This window comes from Ceratotherium simum, chromosome 17 (genome assembly GCF_057802395.1).
Source record: "Ceratotherium simum simum isolate JZ-2026a chromosome 17, ASM5780239v1, whole genome shotgun sequence".
In the NCBI taxonomy this organism is placed as follows: Eukaryota; Metazoa; Chordata; class Mammalia; order Perissodactyla; family Rhinocerotidae; genus Ceratotherium; species Ceratotherium simum.
In genome coordinates, this window is record NC_141916.1 from 16,959,468 (window position 1) to 16,978,407 (window position 18,940).

At 52.6% G+C, this 18,940-nt stretch overlaps 1 protein-coding gene across 1 annotated transcript; it reads left to right on the top strand.

Annotated features, from left to right (window-relative positions):
- Positions 1 to 7,703: 7,703 nt before the first annotated feature.
- Positions 7,704 to 15,269, top strand: KRT84 (keratin 84). Its single transcript, XM_014786489.2, has 9 exons — positions 7,704 to 8,225; positions 9,431 to 9,639; positions 10,252 to 10,312; positions 10,803 to 10,898; positions 11,814 to 11,978; positions 12,140 to 12,265; positions 12,770 to 12,990; positions 13,459 to 13,490; positions 14,931 to 15,269. Exons 1-9 carry the CDS (start codon positions 7,704 to 7,706, stop codon positions 15,251 to 15,253), a joined length of 1,755 nt encoding a protein of 584 aa, XP_014641975.2. The 3' UTR covers positions 15,254 to 15,269.
- Positions 15,270 to 18,940: the final 3,671 nt, after the last annotated feature.

The window sequence follows — 18,940 nt, forward strand, 5'->3', positions numbered from 1 at the left end:
TCTGCCCCCCCATCCCGGACCGTTCTCAGTGTAGAACAGGTGCCGCCTGGGGAAAGCAGTGAAGATGGGCACAGCCCAGCTAGCGACGAGAACCCTGTAGTCTCCTCTCCCTCTTAGGGAGCCCCAAGACCTGGAGATGAGACTTGGTAGCAGCAGCTCCAGGCTCTGCGGGGTCCCGATCCTCTCCCTGTTGCCTCACTGATCTCCCGTGACAATCCCCCCTCCACAGACTCCACCTTGGGGCTCCCCTCTCCTGAGCACTGGGGCGCGGCTCCTGTTCTCCCACAGCCCCACACGGAGCACCTATTCTGTGCCAAGCCCTGCATTAGAAGCTAGTGATACAGAAGTGAGTAAGACACCCTCTTATCCCTGGAGGGCTCTCGGCCTCACAGAGGAGTCATAAATAATGAGAACCAGAGAGTATGGGAACAAGAAAAAGCCGCTAATGATTATGCCCAGAAAGGGAGTCAGAGAGAGGTTCTCAGAGAAGATTGTAAGGGAGGAGTCTGATGGAAGTCTAGGGTTGCAGATTTGTGGGCAGCATATTCAGAAGAACCCACCCATTCACTTTTTCATTCACTCAATACATATTTATCAAGTACCTGCCATGGGGCAGGCCACCCAGGGGCTGGCGACACAGTGACGGACAAGACAACCCCTTCAGGGTGACTTACCCAGTAGACACAGTACCTGGAGCCCCTGGTAGGGCCTGTGAAAAGGTGCAGCCACTTTGGAAGTCTGGCAGTTCCTCAAAATACCGAACATAGAGTTACCATAAGACCTAACCATTCCACTCCTGGGTCTACACCCAAGAGAAATGAAAACTCATGACCACACAAAAACTTGTGCATGCATGCTCATTGCAGCACTATTCACAGTAGCCAAAAGGTCAAAACAACCCAAATGTCCATCGATGCACGACTGGATAATCAAAATGCAGTATATCCACACAACGGAACATGGTTCTGCCATAGAAAGGAAGGGAGCACTGCCATACGCTACAACGTGGATGAACCTTGAGAACATTATGGCAAGTAAAAGAAGCCAGACATAAAAACCCATATTCTATGATTCCCTTCATAGAAAGTCCAGAACAGGGAAATCTATGGGACAGAAAGCAGATCAGTGGTTGCTTAGGGCTGGAGGGGAAGCCAGGGTGGGGGAGAGGAATGGGGTGATAGCTAAAGGTATCTTTTTGAGGGGATGAAAATGTTCTAAAATTGACTGTGGTGATGGTTGCACATATCTGGGAATGTACTAAAACCACTGAATTGTACATTTTAAATGAGTGAATTATATAGTATGTGAATTATAGCTCAATAAAGCTGTTTAAAAAAAATGGGGCCCTGGCTCCAGTCCACACCTCATGGGGCTGATAGCCTTGCAGGGAATACAGACCTGGAACAGGAAATTACAGACACCGGGACTGTTGTGAAGGGGGACATAACCGAGGGTCCCACCCTAGTCACAGGCCTTGGGAAGGTGCCCAGGAGGAGGGGCAGGCCAGCTGCGTCCTGAAGGACAGCAGGACTTAGGGGAAGGAAGCAGGTGGGGTCCAGGCTGAGGGATCAGTCGCTGTGAGCCAGCGCACCCAGGGCCGGCCTGGGGGGCATCTGTGATTCCAGGTCTGCATGTCCACACACGGGGCAGGAAGGGGTGGAACAATGAGGCCTCACAGCCTCATTCCCACTTGAAGCCCTGTCACTCTGGCCCTGGCCCTGGAGCCAGCTAAACTCCCTGCTGATTAATAACTCAGAGTTCTGACAACTACTGGGATGCTCTGGCCCCGCGTCGGCAAAAACAGAGAGATTCCATAGACCGCCCACCTCCCCCCCACAGATGACGACCTGAGCCCAGGAACCGCCCACTGGATAAAGGAGGAGGGGGAGGGAAGATTCCCCCACCCTCACTGGGAGCTGGGCTCCAGCCTGGCCACCAGCCCTTCAGAACTTCACTTTCCGGCGTGTCCGGGCCTGGGGAGGGGGCAGCTGTCTGGAACCGTCCACTAGGCATGACTCATCCCAACAATGCGGGCGCCCCAGCTCCATCCTGGACATGAGCTTGGGGGCCGGGGCACGCCCCCTCCAGGGCTTCCATCTGGGGATGCCCCTCAGTGCTGGGCAACAGTGCCCCCATTCTCCCTCCCTCCCCAGGGAGGAGGTGACTTGACGCTGGCGGGACAAAAGCGCCTCCTGGTGGTGGCCTGGTTCACACTCTGCTCACCAAACACCTCCTGAGCTCCTCCCGGGGCCAGCCCCACGCCCCGCGCCTGGTGCTGGGGTCCCGGGAGGGTCAGGCCCGGCCCCCTGCCCTTGGGGAGTAAGGGAGACCGTCTGCCTGAAGCCGGAGCCTCACTGCCTTCCATTTCCTCGGGAATCCAAATCCTGCCCCGTCTAGAGCGCCCCCGCGAGGACAGATGGGGAACAGCAGGGAGTCCGGGGGAGGGCGGGAGGACCAGAACCGAGCGCCACGTGGTTCTTCCCTGTCCCACTGCCCTCTCCCTCAGGTCCCCTCTGCCTCTGCCCCCAGAGGCCCTTGTCTCGCCAAGATCCCTTCCTCATCCCAGTCCCATCAGTGACCCCCGGCGCATCCACCACCGCCACTCGCCCCTGGGGGCTTGGATTGGGGGAAATGGCTTCAGAAACAGCACTGTGGGCAGAGGAGGGGGAACTTAGCATCACTGAGTCTGACAGAGGAGGGGGCTGCGCCCCAGCAACGTCCCAGCGCCCAAACGCCACACCAGGCCACATCAGCACCAGTAAAAGTGTGTTGAAGCAAACTGACCTTATGTGTTAGGAGCAACATTTTCACCCTGGACAGGTGACGGCTGTGTGGGCAATGTGAGGAATTTAGATTAAACCTGAAAAAAATCATCCTGCCTGGAGGGGTGCGGCTGGGCCCAAACAAGACGGTGCTTTATCTCTCCTGGGAGGTGCTTAGACGCCTTCCTAGCATCACTAGCTGGAGAGGGCAGAGGATGGAGGGCCTACGCAGGGGTGGACTCAGCGTCTCCCCACCGGCCCCCTCCTTCTGCCAGGGGAGTCCTGAGCTTCCCTTCCCACAGGGACAGGTCTCAGCATGAACACCTCCCCGTGAGCACCTCTCTCAGCACAAACTTGTCCCCGAGCAAGGCGGAAACACTCTGAAGAAGGCACCTTTTAGCAAAGCCTTCTCTCAGCACCTGGGATTTCTCATCACCCTCTTTCCCTCCCACGTGTGCGCGCATGCACGCGCACACACACACACACACACACTCACAGCCACAGCTTTGTGCCCAGGGTTCCCAGACCCTGCTCAGCCACCCAGCACAGGCACCCGCCCCACCCCCTCTCCCCCAACCCCTCGTCAGCAATTTTCCCTCCTCTCCACTCCGCAGATAGCATCCCCATGAGCCAGCAACCTCCTGCAGTGGGTGCAGCCAGCAGTTCTAGGGCTGACGTCCAGGCCCCTGACAACAGGAAAAAGAAACTGTCAGGACAGCAAAACCTCCACCCAGCGTTTCCAAGGCAACTCCTCCCCCCTCCCTACCCGCCACCCCAAAAAAGTGATGAAGGGTTGTCTTATGCATCATGTGGCGAAATAATGCCTCAGAACTGTAAACTGCTGATGGTGGCAGCTCGTCCCAGAGGTTTTGCTTGACTGGTCCCCATTACCCCCACCCCACCCAGCCTGGTCAGTGTTGGAGGAAGCTGAGACACGGGACAGCCCCGGGAATGGCTGACGGGTAAGGGACGCCACAACTGCTGGCTCAGGAGGGAGCTGGGGTGCCTGGTGGGAACAGGGCCAACTGCTTAGATGTGAAGGGAAGATTGTGCAAAAGAGAGGGGAAGGGGCAGAGAGAAAGAGGGAGGGAGGGAGGAAGGAGAGCAAAGGAAGAAATGGATGACAATAAGCACCAGGCCCACGCAGTGTACACCCCAAGCATTTTCGCAGTTAGTCCTCGCTGTACAGACGTGTGTCACTTAATGACAGGACACATTCTGAGAAATGCATCGCTAGGCGATTTCATTTTTGTGCAAACATCATAGAGCATACTTACACAACCCTGGATGGTGTAGCCTACTACCTAGGCTATACGGTACTAATCCTGTGGGACCACTGTTGTATATGCGGTCCCTCAGCACATTGACCGAAACGTCGTGATGCAGCGCATGGCTGTACCACGAAGTAGATATCATTCCATTTTACAGATGAGGAAGCTGAGGCTTACAGAAGTTAAACAACTCCCCCAGGTCACTGTGTACTGTGAATGGGAGTGTTTGCAGACTAACGTTGTTTAGAGTGGCTGTTGCATGATGATAATGAAAAGCAGACTGACTTTTAGTTGGTTGTATTATTGATTTTAAATTCTCTCAGACAAGCCTCCTTATCACCTACACCCAGAGCAGAACTCTGCCACCACCCTGCCGTAGGTGTACCACCGTCCAAGGTCACACTGCTGGCAGGTGGCAAAACTGGGATTGAACCCAGTCCACGTGACTCCAAGGGCTGTCCTTGGCCTGGCACACTCGACTTGCTGGTGTCTCCTATGCCGTCCCTCCTGCTCCCCTACCCCTTCACCTCCACAGGGGCCCCCGGCCCCCTTCCTAGTCTCCTGGATCCCCTTGCCTGGCCTCCGGAGAGATGGATGCCCTTTCCTCCAGCAGCCAGACTCGCACCCCAAGAGGAGGGAGCTGAAGGGCAAATGGGGTTTGTCCCCTGTGAGCACTTGAGTCTCTGCACCACAGACATCCTCAGGACCATTCCTCTCCATTTTGGAGACTGGACTCTCCTCTTCCTGAAAGATCTGTAAAACCTAAGGCCCGAATTCCTCTTCCTTTTCCTCCCTGCTCCTTTCTCCCATTTTCCCTCCTGCTGTTAATCTTTGCGGTGTATTCATTCATTCAATAAAACTGCATAGCCCACCTACCACGTGGCCCCACTCTACTAAGCATTGGGAACACTGGAAGAACAAAACATGCAACCGTGCCTGCCTCCTGGAGCTTCCGTCCCAGCCAGGAGGACAGACGGTAAACAAGCACACCCAGGCAGGAGAGGCCCTCCTAAGGAGAGGAGGAAGTGGGGGGGGGGGGGCTACACGGGGGAGGGGCTTTAAATAGGGGGTTACCTATGAACAAAGACCTGGAAGACATGAGAGACCCAGCCATGTAGTTATTTGAGAAAAAAGAGTTCCCAGCAGAGAAAACAGCAGGAGCGAAAGCGTCTGAGGCAGGAGTTCTCTTGCCTGTTTGATGGATAGCCAGGAGGCCAGGGCAGCTGGGACAGGGTGGCAGTGGGATGGATAGAGGTGAAGGGGGAGGGCAGACTGTGTCGAGTCCTGTGTGGCATTTACTCTGAATGGGATGGGAAACTACTGGAAGAGTTTGGGCATATAAATGACATGATCTAACGTTTTTAGAGGATCCTTCTGACTGTGGTGTTAAGAAAAGACTGAAGGGGCAGAGGAGGAAGCAGGGAAACTGGCTGGGAAGACACTTCAATAGACCCTGTGAGAAGTGATGGGCTTGGGCCAACATGGTAGCAGCAGAGAAGTAGTAGGAGTGCAGATACCTTTTGAAGGTAGGATTTGCCAGTGGAGTGAATGTGGGATATGGACAAACAGAGGAATAAAGGATGATTCCCAGATTTTTGGCCTGAGCTACTGCAGGGGTAGTGGCAAGTGGAACATATTTAGTAGGAACAATTAGGAGAACAGTTTTGGATCTATTAAGGTTGAGATGCCTATTTGATATACAAATAGAGATGCTGATCAAAATATACATGTGGAGTGCAGAAGGAATATCCAGGATAGAAATATGCCTTGGCAGTCATCAGTGGCTAGATAGTATTTAAAGTCATGAGGTTGTACGATGTCACCAAGGGAATGAGTGTAGATAAAGATGTGAACAGGCTGAGCCCAAGGATGCTGCAGCGTGGAGAGGTTGGGGATATGAGGAGGCTAAGAAGACCGAAAAGAAGCAGCCAATAATATGGCAAGAAAATCAGGAGAGCGTGTCTAGAAACCAAAAGAAGAAAGTGTTCCAAGGAAAAGGAAATGATCAACTATGTCAAATAGTGCTGATAAGTTAAATGAGGGCTGAGAACAGACCACTGAATGTAGCCACATGGAGGTCATTGGTAATCTTCACAAGAAGTCTTCTCTTAATATTATTTTTCTACTTCTTCTCCCTTTAACATACACCTGATAGCTGGGTCTATGAAAAATAGTAGTAAACCAGGAACAGAGGGAAATTTCCTCAACTTGATAAGTAATATCTACCAAAAAGCCTACAACTAACATCATACTTAATGGTGAGAAACCTGAAGCTTTCTCAATAAATCAGGAATAAGCAAAGACGTCCTTTCTCACCACTGCTTTTTAACATCCTACTGGAAGTTCTGGCCAATGCAATAAGACAAGAAAAGGAAATAAAAGTTATAGGGATTGGGAACGAAGAAAATAGTGAAGACTTGAGCTGGATAGCTCTGGTCAAAAGCACACATCCCCTTCCAAGTAGAATCCCAAGCATCCAGTCAAATGTAAGTTCCCCAGACACAGGACAGGTCGGGCAAGCTGTGTCACACACTAGAATAGAAAAGGTGAACAGCAGTCTGTCTCTGGTCCTGAAATACCTGCAATATTGATAACAATGATAACAGTATCCAGTTGCTTAGAACTTTTCATTTTCTATCCCAATGCTTGTTGCTTTTTGTCTCTCATCTTAACCAAAGATTCATCAACAATTCAAGGAACCTGCATAGACAGGACTATACATCAACCCTAATGTGTATTTAGGGGACTCAAAATCACGTGGCTAACTTTCCACACAGATACATGGCCAAATTATTGGCATACTTTGGCCTCAAATTATACCACAAAAGTGTTAACTAGCGGAAGTCCTTAAGATTAATCTTACCCCACCACCATGAGGATAGAGACTGTCTTTTTATCTCTGTACATTCAGCACCAAGCATGCTACCTGGGACAGAGTAGGCACTTGATAATTGGTGAATGAATGAATGAATCTCCTTTGAGTGTCTCAAATCAAACATGTATCTACACTAACCCAAATGAGCTTTACTGAATGTAAACAGCCAAACCAGATCATGGAGGATAGATAAAACACTGCAAAAGCTTTTGGGACTCTTTAGTCCATCTTCAGAGACACATTACACTGTATTCTCATCATATTATTTCTTACTCGGAGCTGTGCAGGCCCAGTCCCTCTCCTGCACACTCTTTTTCTATTTAGGGGGTTCTATCTGTAGACGTATCCCTTGGAAGCCTCTTGCGAGAGCTGTTACCACCCTAACTTTCTGGTGGTTAGCCACACTTGCAGTGAAAAAATCTATTGGCTTTATGGCCAAAGCAAATTAATGTCCCCATAATGGCAATTGTGGTGGACTTGCGGGAAAAAAATAGGACCATAATATTTATGAGTTTATGTGTTTTTAATGTTTATAGCTTTGATGTTACAGCCCTGATCCTGAGGAGCATAGGTGTGTCTGAGATTAGCTCATTGTCGAGGTTATAGGCATGAAGAGTTTCTGCTAACTCCCCAAGCTCATAAATGCTGCCAAATAGCATTTTTTGTTTTTATGGGGCCCATCCTCAGATGCCCACACACATAAAAGGGGTGAGAGGGATCCACTAGCCTCAGAGGACTTCCAGCTCCAGCTCGCCTGTCTGCGATCACTCCTTTGCTCTCATCCAGGAAGCCATCATGTCTTGCCGCTCCTACCGTGTCAGCTCTGGTCACCGTGTGGGCAACTTCAGCTCTTGCTCAGCAGGGATCCCCCGAAACCTGAACCGCTTCCGGGCCAGCTCTGTCTCCTGCAGGAGCGGGCCCAGCTTCCGGGGCATTGGCGGCTTTGGTAGTCGGAGCGTCATCACCTTTGGATCATGCTCACCCCGGATAGCGGCTGTAGGCCCTCGTCCCATCCGCTGTGGAGTTGGCTTTGGTGCTGGCAGTGGGATGGCCTTTGGCTTTGGTGATGGGATTGGTGCTGGTCTGGGGTTTGGGGCCGGCAGTTGCCTTGGCTATGGCTTCGGCGGCCCTGGCTTTGGCTACAGAGTTGGAGGAATTGGAGTCCCAGCAGCTCCATCTATCACACCCGTGACTGTTAACCAGAGCCTGCTGACCCCCCTCAACCTGGAGATTGACCCCAATGCCCAGAGGGTGAAGAGGGATGAGAAGGAGCAAATCAAGACCCTCAACAACAAATTTGCCTCCTTCATCGACAAGGTACCTCTGACAGCTCAATCTCTGGATCTGGGGTGATGAGAGCTAAAATGCATGGGGGTGTTCTTTCCTTTAAGAAGAACTGGCTCAGGCCTAGGGCATTGACCTTGACCCCAGATCCTTCAGGTGTCAACCAAGGGCACTACGGTATGATTTCTGGGTCACTCTGCTGCAGAGCAAGGACAAGCCTGAGGAAAGGCTGTGCGGTGGGATAGACTAAGACAGTGGCTGTGTCTTTTGGGAGAAAGAGGAACATCCTGCCAAGTCTGAGGGCATCTGGACAATCTAAGACCTGCGGCCTAGTCACTTAGAAATATCTCCCAAACAGGCTAGAAACATTAGGACATCGGCCAGGTGTTGTCTGGGATATGTTTAAAAGGTTTTATCCTTTGAGATCTTCATGCTTTTCTCGAGGTTTTCATAGTTTCTGAGGTTGGATGGCCACATCTGTTCAGGCTTTGGAAAGTGGTGAATGGAGCTGAGTGATTTTTGTACAAAACAAGCAAAGAATTCATACCTCCCAAAGATGCAGCCAAGTTGCCTAGATTGAGGGAAAGAGTTGGGAACCGCCACAGGTAGTCACTGATCTTAGGCTGATGAGAGGAACGGTGATGTGGAACAGACATCCCACAAACCATGTCTCCATGACACAGGGATGTGCTGATTGTGTCTGAGAATAGAAATTAACCTCTATTGAGCTTCAGTTTCCTCGTCTCTAAAATGAGGGTTGGAGCAAATGATCTGTAAGTTCCCCTGCAGGTCTACAAGTCTCAAGTTATAGAATATCTGGGATGGGGGGTGTGACTTATGAGCTGAGAATTCCCACCTCCTAATGCTACATCCCACACTATATGGACTTTACTCTGTTCCTCATTCCTGCCGGGGATAGTTGACATCAGTTTTTGCATATAGGCAAACCCCAGCTCAGGCAGAATTAATCTCTCCAACTTCCCAGTGAACTGGCTTACACCTTTCTCAGAAGGTGGAAGGGGAAATGGTATGGAAGTGCTTTGGTTCAAAAGACTTTGTTTGTAGCTAAGCCTGGCTGGGTGTGAGGAGGAGTCGCAGACCTGTTCTTCCAGCTTCTACTGGAGAGAACATGTCAACACATGGCTGAGAGTCCTCTCTAGCCAACTCAAGTACAGGTCAAGATGTAGACGATCCTATCATGCAGTTCAATTGCCATTTCTTTGCCCCTGTGGATTTAGGTGCGGTTCCTGGAACAGCAGAATAAGCTCCTAGAGACCAAGTGGAGCTTCCTCCAGGAGCAGAAAGGTGCCAGAAGCAACCTGGAGCCCCTCTTTGAGAACTACATCACCAACCTGCAGAGGCAGCTGGATATAGCGAACAGTGAACGGGCCCGGTTAGAGGCTGAGAGGAACCAACTGCAGGATGTCCTTGAGGGTTTCAAGAAGAAGTGAGTGGCATCAGGCTGCACTGACCAAGGACGGGCATGAGCTGGTCCCCAAAGCAGCAGCCAAGCTCAGATGAGAGCTGCTGGAAGGATCAGGGTTGAATGCTGGTTTCAGTACCCAGCCTGGAGACAGGGGTGGAGGCAGTGATGTGTAAAGGAGGAGAAGGAGGGCCGCTGGGGGTCCTGAGGAAAAAAGAGACTTGGAATTGGGCATCATTTGTCCCTAATCCTGCCTATGGGAATGGGTGAGGGGACCTCAGAAAAAGGAACCCTTTGATTTTGAGAACACTGCCCAGGTTCAACCATAAGCTGAGTCCCTCTTCCTCTATGGTCAAGTGCAGTGACCCTAGTCTTCTCCAGCAGAGAAGCATAGCAATGGTCCAGATTTACAGACCCCACATCCAGTTGGAGAAAGTAAAAGGGGTCTGGAGAAACTGAGAGCCACTGGCTCATGAAGATCTTAAAAATGGGACAGAGCGGATGATAGCATGTAGGTGGCAACAGGGAGCCATGCTTCTGGATGGAGCAGAGGTCGAAAGAGGTTCACTGGGAATTTGGGAGTAATTGGCTCCCAGCTTAGAGCAAGAACTCACCTTCTTCATCCTTATCATCCAGGTATGAAGAGGAGGTAGTATTCCGGGCCAACGCTGAGAATGAGTTCGTGGCTCTGAAGAAGGTAAGGGAGAGCAACAGAGCCAGGCAAACGTCTCCTCCAGGCAGGCAAATGTTCTCAAGACACCCCAGGAAATGGCCCGGGAAGCCCTGTGAGTCTGGGATTACTGACACAGAGTGGCACCCCTAAGATCACAACAGGTTCCCTTCGAAGTTCTGATTTGGCCTCAGATTATTTAGGATCAGGTCTTTGTGAAGCAGAGGTCTGCAGACATGACATTTTAAGAGTCTTGGATTATCCAGATTCTCTTTGGCTCTAAATAAGCATCGGGGAATGTCCAGCCGCCCCTGGAGGAGTTTTCATGTTGTAGGGGGAAAAGAACAAGAGTCACTAAGCTACATTTCCACCCACAGCCTTTACTACCCATCCCAAAGCCTGGCCTGGCCCCGTGGGGAATGGCCTGATCTTCCCACCCACCTCCAGACCCTGCCATCGTGGGCAGGTTAAGTGATGCACGGGTAATGAGCACTTCATCCTTCTCTCTTCTGTGCAGGATGTGGATGCAGCTTTCTTAAATAAGGCTGAACTAGAGGCCAACGTGGACACCCTAACACAGGAAATTGACTTCTTGAAAACCCTCTACGCGGCGGTAAGTGTTCATCCTCTCTGAGCCATCCAAGGAGACCAGTGCTTGGCCTGGACTCCCTGGGGGCTTCATCTGGACTGGCCTATTTGGTATCACACATCTTTCCTCCCACTCAAATCTATATCCTCTATATGTCGGTGTATCTACAAGTGGAGAAGGTAGGGTAAGCAGGCTTCTCAGCAGCCCGACTCAGGTCCATGAATAAAACTCCTTGGTCTATGATTGGGCTCCTTCTTGGCCAATCCAAAGACAGGGGTTTTGGAATGTCACTTCCTATCTACTAATCAGAAGACTCTGGAAAACTGATTTGCTAGGAGATGTAAGAAAAATTGTGTTTGACCTAATTAGCCAAATGAACTAACTATCTTTTGCTTCATAAGTGGTCCATTTGGTCTAATACAGACCCAGCCAGAGCTGAATGTCTGGCTCTGAGTAGAAAGACTAAAGAAAGCTTCTCTGGAGCCCTCACCTTGTAGGCCAGTGCCAAGCCCCCCAGTTCTATTAAAGACTTGGGACACTGGAATTCCTAGGCCACCATGTCCTAAAGTATTGTCAGCTCTCAATGATCCATGACCAGCACAGCCACTTTGTGCGTAATCCGAAGAGGAGTTTAAGCCCTAGCATGGCTCTCATCCCCTCCACCAAGGCCCCAGGCCCCCATGGCTTTAATAGTCACCTAAGCAAGTTCGGGTGTTAAAGGGATGTCTCTGAGTGTATAAGAAGAGTTTATAGGCAAATGGATATGGTTCTCGGTCATCTCTTTCTTTGCCCTTGGTTTGGATGGTCTGCTTTATTGGTTTGCTCTGAACAAATGAGCAATGCTCTCTGGTCCTGACACCACATCCTGGGGACCGTGCACAGAGTCCCGGCCACTGATGGGACTCTGAGCCCCTCTCTCTTGCTGATCCTCCGACACAGGAAATCCAGTTGCTGCAATCACACATCTCAGAGACATCGGTCATCGTGAAGATGGACAACAGCCGGGACCTGGACCTTGATGGGATCATTGCCGAAGTCAGGGCCCAGTATGAAGAAGTCGCCAAGCGAAGTCGGGCTGATGCTGAGGCTTGGTACCAGACCAAGGTGGGCAAGGGGGCTGAGGAAGGGGTGTAGGCAGCCCTCGGTAAGACTCAGGGCTAGGTAGGACCGAGTGGACCCAGCGGAGGTCTGAGGCCCCCAACTCAGTTGGGGCTGTGGTCTTGACCCAACTTTTGAACCCTTGGAACATCCCCTCTCCCCCCTAGTATGAGGAGATGCGGGTGACAGCTGGCCAGCACTGTGACAACCTGCGCAACACACGGGAGGAGATCAATGAGCTGACCCGCCTGATCCAGAGGCTGAAGGCAGAGATCGAGCACGCCAAGGCTCAGGTGGGCAAGGAGAGGAGAGAAAGCCCCAGATGGAGGAGAGGCAGGGCCCCAAGCTTTGGGGAGCCCCAAGTGTGAAGAAGTGGGGGAGACTACCAAGACCCAGAATCATAAGAATGGAGGGATTAGTCCAGGAAGACATCCTGGAGGAGCAAAATGTGAAAGGGAAGGAGAGTCTCCCATATAGAAAGAAAGGCTGGGCCCAACTTAGAGGGGGAGGTGAGGCAGAAAGAATAGCTTTACTCTCTGGACCCGTGGATCTTAGAGCAGCAGAATCAGGAAGTGCAAAATCAGTGGGGATGGAAACTGAAGAAAAGCAATGCTGCACCCCCTGGTGACATCAAACTACAGGATTATCATCCCTGGGGAAGCAGCTACCCTGGGCTCCATCCCTGGCTTGGCACCAGGCTGTGTTCCCACCAACAGGGGGCAGTGTTTCTAGCCCCACCTGGGGTTCCCCTAGTCCCTGCCAGAGCCCACCTGCAAACTGCCCCCTCTCCCCTGCAGCGGGCCAGGCTGGAGGCCGCCGTGGCCGAGGCCGAGCAGCAGGGCGAGGCCGCCCTCAACGACGCCAAATGCAAGCTGGCGGATCTGGAGGCCGCCCTGCAGCAGGCCAAGCAGGACATGGCGCGGCAGCTGCGCGAGTACCAGGAGCTCATGAACGCCAAGCTGGGCCTGGACATCGAGATCGCCACCTACAGGCGCCTGCTGGAGGGCGAGGAGATCCGGTGAGTGCCCTCAGTGCAGCAGGAGGGAGTGAGGTCAGACTCAGGCATCTAGAAAGACTCAGTGGGGGGAGGGGCCCAGGTGACAAATTTCTCTAGAGGCAACAGTCCCTCTTCTGCAAACATTAGTCGGGTTGTCCTTGGCAGGGGATTAGAAGAATGCTCTAGATCTGTGCCTCCTAAGTGCAAGTTTGTAGACAGGCTGCCCTAGAATCATAACGAGCTTTGCTTGATTGGTTAGCTTATTAAAAATAATAATAATAACACATTTCCTAAAATATTTTGATTCAATATTTTTGGGGTAGGGTCTAGGAACATGCAGTTTTTCAAAGCTCCCCCGATGTTTGTATGGCCAGGGGTGAGAACCACTGGTCCACACTGTCCACGCAGCCAAGAAAGCCCTTCTGGGAGCAAGTAGGTTTCCAGAGAAGAACCCTGCTTGTGAATTGACTTGTTTCTTTCTCTCTCCAGGATCTGCGAAGGTGTCGGACCAGTAAACATATGTAAGAAACTTAAGTCCTTTCCTCTTTACGTTTCTCTCCTGGGGCCCTTCCAATTTCCTTTAAACTTAGGCCCACATTGGGGTCAGGAGCCCACGGCTGGGCTGGCCGTGACAGTCAGGGGAGCAGGGACTACCCGGCCCTTGGACAGGGAGCATCCCTTTAGCTAAGGTCTGAGATCTCCACAGAGCCTCCTTCCCCAGGGCTAAGTAATGGCAAGGGTTTGCAGGGCCTACTAGGTGGAAGAGGGTTCCAGAAGAGAGGCAGCCTTTTCTCTTTGACTGGCCTTGTCCTTCAAGGGCAAAGGCCAGGGAAGGAATGGAAAGGCCTTTGGCATGGAGTTCCCCCACCCGTACCCTGTGAGATGGCAGAGGATGAGACAACCCTGAGCAGCAGTCCCCCTGCCGCTGCTGCCACCACACAAAGCACGGGTTGTGCCCAAAGCTTGCTGCACTGGGCACTGTGGGGTGGGGACAAAGAAGGCGAGCCCCGGCCCCTGCTCTCCAGAATTATAATCTTCTTGAGAAGATGAGTCCTATCCACTGTCAGCCTAGTCCTCAAAGCCCTGGGTGTGTGGGGAGGAATAGGCACTGGTGTCCCCCTTTTGCACACTCAGAGAAAATACGTGAACTGCCAGAAGTCACAAAGCTAGTCAGTGGCACAGCCAGAAGTCAAACCTAGATTTCTGACACCAAAGCACAAATATACACAGGTGTGTGGTGGAACTGAGGGCTAAGCCGAGTGGGTGAGATGGTCAGAGCTACACGTGCTCCGATGACAGTGCCGCAGAGCTGGGGAGGCAGCAGGGAGCGGCTTTCTGCAGGAGGTCAAGCTCGAGTGGAGGTCACAGGTGGCAGGAAGGCTTCTGGGAAGAAGAGAGGGAAGAAGAGGGGTTCCCTCCTCGGGCAAAGGCAGGTCTAAGCAAAGTTTAGTGGGATTAGGGTCCCGGGACATAGAGGTGTGCCCAGTGCCGACCAGAGGGCTACAGATCAGAGCCATCAGTGGATCGGAGTGGAACTGACAAGAACTCTTGTTGGAGGGCCAATGTGGGGAACTCCAAGGGACTTGATGTAATTGGGAGGGAAGCCCATGGCTTTACCGAGGCTACTGCTCCAGTTGTCTGGAAAGTCTAGCTCACTCCTCCCTCACACAACCCAGCCTGACTTTGGCCCTATAGAAATGACAGTCAGCTGATGGCTATACGCAAACACAGGGGGAATTGGCTGAATTCTCCCATTTTAATCTGAGTGCTTGACTTTAGTGGAGGCACAGTCTTTGAATGACCCAGACAAGAGAAGAGAAAGTGGGTATTGACTATGTAGACAATAGGGACCACTTTGTCCCAGGTCACTTCCCCTGCTGCCATCAGTCCTGCCTCCCCTCCCCCACAGCGGGGTCCATGGGGGACACGGCAGCCTCGCTGACGGTTTCTTCCTCCCGCAGCTGTGAGCAGCTCCCGGGGCGGCGTGGTGTGCGGACCTGAGAGCCTGGTCACCAGCTCCACCCTCTCCCGCAGTGGGGTCACCTTCTCGGGCAGCAGCAGCATCCGGCCCAGCGGCGCCTGCGGCTCGAGCCTGGGCGGGGTCGTCGTGGCGGGCGGGGACCCGCTGTGCGCTGGCTCCCGGGGGGGCTCGGTGCTCGTGGGCGAGGCCTGCATCCCCAGCGTCCCCTGCCCGCTGCCCACCGAGGGCTTCAGCAGCTGCAGTGGGGGCCGCAGCTCCAGCCTCCGCTTCGTGTCCACCACCACCCGCCGAACCAAGTACTGAGACGCAAGCCCTAGCCAGCAACCGCCCAGAGAAGAACCAGCTTAATGTCTCCTGCTTCTGTCCCGGAGGCGCCTGGACTCTGGGCCCAAGGGGTCTCCAGCTACCCTTCTCCTGCCAGGAAGCCGACACTCAGCTCTCCTTCCCTCACTCCTGGGGCTGCTCTGCCTGGCCCGTGTCCTCTGGGGGGATTTTTTTCACCACCTAAGCGCTCCATCCGCAGCCCCAGCCAGATTGGCTTCTCCCTGACTCCCAATTTGCTTCCTTTGGATCACTCCTAACCATCCAGCTAACAGCCTCAAGAAATGCAGATTCAACACAATTACAAAAATCAGGGCGCCAGGGAGAAAAGGAACAGTTCAAAGCCAAAAAGAAGATTTGGGCACCACCACCACCCATGGCTTTGGATTAATTTGGAGAATGTAGAGTTGACTGTCCACACTTCAGGCGCCCTTCGCCCACCATCCTTTGCTTCCTTCCTCTTCCTTTCCCTGGCAGGAGAAGGTTCTTTCCTTCTCTTCCTGACCCAGAAGGATCCACAGTCCTTGGTAGCCCAAGGGATCCCTAAGTCCCCCAAGATGGTTCTTCTCCGAGTGGCGTACGTCCTGGCTGCTTCGCTTCCTGGGTTGTTGGCTTAGCTCTGGATGTGAGTCCACGAGGCGGGTGGCACGCAGGTGGAGAGGTGGGCTCTGCAGCACTCCCGCTCCCCTGCCCCTGTTGTGTGTGGGGGAGGCCCAGCCTGTCTGCTACAGGAGGGTTTCTGTCTGCACATTCCAGGAAGGCTTGGGGTAGGTGGGGTGCCTGTTTGTACTGCTCTTTGTGTTCCTGGGTATTCAATAAACTTGCCAAGCTAACATCATGAGAACTCTGGCCTCTCCATCTGGATCACACTGCGGGTGGGAGAGATTGCCTCGTAAACTCCACCAGACCATCCACTGGGGACTTGTGAGGGGCAGAGGCAAGTGTCCTGGGCACAGGGGAGGCACTGAGGAAAGAGGACTCAGGGCCCTGTGGAGGGGCTCACAGTTCAGCAAGGGAAAGGAGACATGTGGCAGAGACTGAAAACAAGGGCCAAGCAGCCTACTCCTCTCCAGACATTGCCCTCCACTCCAAAGGTACCCTCCTCCTGACCAAGGCGAACCCTTCCACCCGTTCCCCAGGTCCCACCTCACCCCCACTTCCACTGGGATCATTGCAGGGACCTCCTCATCTTTCTGTCCCCACTCTTGTCGCCATCTAACTCATTCACCATGACGCTGCTAGAGAGGCCTTTCTCGCATGGAGGACTAATCATGGCTCTCCTCTGCTAGAGACCTCAGTGGCTCCCCATTGCCTTCCAGAAATAGCCCAAACTTCTTACTATGGCATACAAGCCCTGGGTGATCTGCCCATGAACTTCCGCCCTCTGCCGCCCCCCTCTATGCACCCCACTTTCAGCCTCTCATCCTTTATTTGTTCATCCAACAAACACTTGATAAGTGCTCACTACAGTAGCCAGGCACAACGCTGGGAAACAGCAGTGAGCAAGACTGGGTCCTTGCCCTCAAAGAGCTTAGAGTCCAGCCCGATGGAAGGGCAGGTAAACAAGCAATTATGACTTGATATGCTAAGTGCTGTGTTAAGAGTAGAATCAATGCAACTGTGCACAGAGGGGAGGCCCAACCCAGACGTGGGCATCATTAAAAGCTTCCTGGAGGATGTGATGTCACCGCAGAGATGTGAAGAGTGATGAATTAGCCACACTAAGAAAAAGGAAGTATCTCAAGCAGAGGCAACAGCGTGTGCAGAAACCAAGAGGCCAGAGAGAGCGTGCCCAGTGTGGGGACCTGCCTGGAGTCAAGGACGGCTACAGCACAGAGTGCTAGAAACAGTACAGGCGGGGCAGGAGTCAGGCAGGTGCAGTCACGGCCAGCTCCCTGGGCAGAGCCCCCTAGGGCACACATCTCACAGCAGAGAGTGTTCGCTGCTCTGTCTCACCTTGAGAGTCCTCCTTCCTAGAAAGCAGGAAGCGCATCTTCCATCTTTATAGATTCTCCCTTGCCCAGACCTCAGCTAGCAACCTGAGAACGCACAGGTTGCTCTGCTCACAGCCTAAGGCCTGCCCGACCCTGGACTCACCAGCCACCTGCCCTCCTGCTTCCAGAGGCTCCTGACTTCCCAGCTCACCTCCTGTGTGTGAAGTCACACACACCCCCGGGTGGCAGCCACATCAAGGCTGCCCCCATCTGGCCTTGGTGCCTCTCCTCAGCCAGACCCACATCTACCTGTGCCAGTTATCAATTTATTGCCTTAGCTCCAAATTCACCCTTATTGCCTACTCTGTGAAAATGGATCTGATCCCTGTACATATTTTCTTTTGCCTGTTGGCACGACGTGAAGCCTTGTCAGTTGGCATTTCCATAGACATTGGAGTGAGCTTGTGGGCGTAGGGGACTCTCCTTCAGAGTGCTTGCTCTGCAGTTTCTCTGTGCCTGATTCCTGCAGCTCAGGTGGCTTCTGTGGTATCAGGCCCCTGCCGTGCACGGCAGCAGCAGCACCCAGCAGCTGGTAGCTTCCCCAGCACCCCTCTTGGGCAGTTTCGTAGTGGAGCGCTTCCAGCAAGACGCGTCCTGGTGAAAAGCTTTCCCCAGCACCCTAGAGAGTGGACTTCTGGTCAGTTCTGGATGGAAGACTTCCAGCAAGTTCCTTTGGTGTGGCACCACAGTGACATCTCTGGAATCCAGTGAGCAGTGGCTGTGCCCTCTCCAAGGAGGTCTGGACCTCAGCTGCGGCTTTTCCTCGGGACCTTGATCCCAGCCCTAGGGGTAGTGGCTGTTCCTCTTCATTTCTATACTCTAGAGTTCTCTGTACTTCTCACTAGCCAGTCCCTCATGACTCCAGCCCCCAATATTGTCTATATTAAACTTTCCCTGTTCAAGTGACTGTGTGGTCTGTCCCCTGATGGGACCCTGACTGACACATACCCCTTGGATGGCATTGCTCCCAACCTCTCGGGCCAGACAAGCCAAAGCTGGGACTCCCCAGGCTCCAGTCATCAGGTTTCTCCTCCTCTCTCTATGTCCTCCCCTCTAAGTGTTCTCTCCCAGCTAGTCCTGTGCCCTTAGATGCCGTCCCTATTCCAGTGACGCCTGAGTTTACACCTCCAGCCCAGACCGTCCACCAGCTACGAGCTGGTGTATACAGCTTGCTCATAGACGTCTCCATGTGTGTATCTAATGGACATCTTAGACTAAACATGTCCCAAAACAAACTCATCTTCCTTCTTCCCCCTCCATGCTGCTCCCTCCACATTAATGGCAACTCCATTCAGTTGCCTAAGCCAAAAAAACCCTTGGAGTCATCTTTAACCCCTCTCTTTCTCTCACATCCCCATATTCAATTCATCAGCAAATCTTGTCTGCTTAGCCTTCGGATAATATCCAGAATCCAACTGCTTCTCACCACCTCCATGGTTGCCACTGAGGCCAGACTGCCGTCACTCCTGCCTGGACTAGTGCAGTAGCCTCTCATAAACAGCCAAGGTGGTCCTGTTAAAACCAAGTTGACTTCCAGTTCCATCCATGATGGAGTAAGCCTATTAAAGCCTGTCTCTCCCACTGATTACAACTAAAAACTCTGGATAAAATCTAAAAGCAACGATTGGAGGACTCTGAAAAGTAAACAAAAGCAGGTAGATTGTGGCAAGAAGAC

Excerpts from the sequence above, each read along its gene's own strand:
- KRT84 (XM_014786489.2), top strand. The coding sequence starts at position 7,704 with ATGTCTTGCCGCTCCTACCGTGTCAGCTCTGGTCACCGTGTGGGCAAC. Across the intron at positions 10,313-10,802 it reads AGTTCGTGGCTCTGAAGAAG|GATGTGGATGCAGCTTTCTT; the intron begins GTAAGGGAGAGC and ends TCTTCTGTGCAG. Across the intron at positions 12,991-13,458 it reads CTGGAGGGCGAGGAGATCCG|GATCTGCGAAGGTGTCGGAC; the intron begins GTGAGTGCCCTC and ends TTCTCTCTCCAG.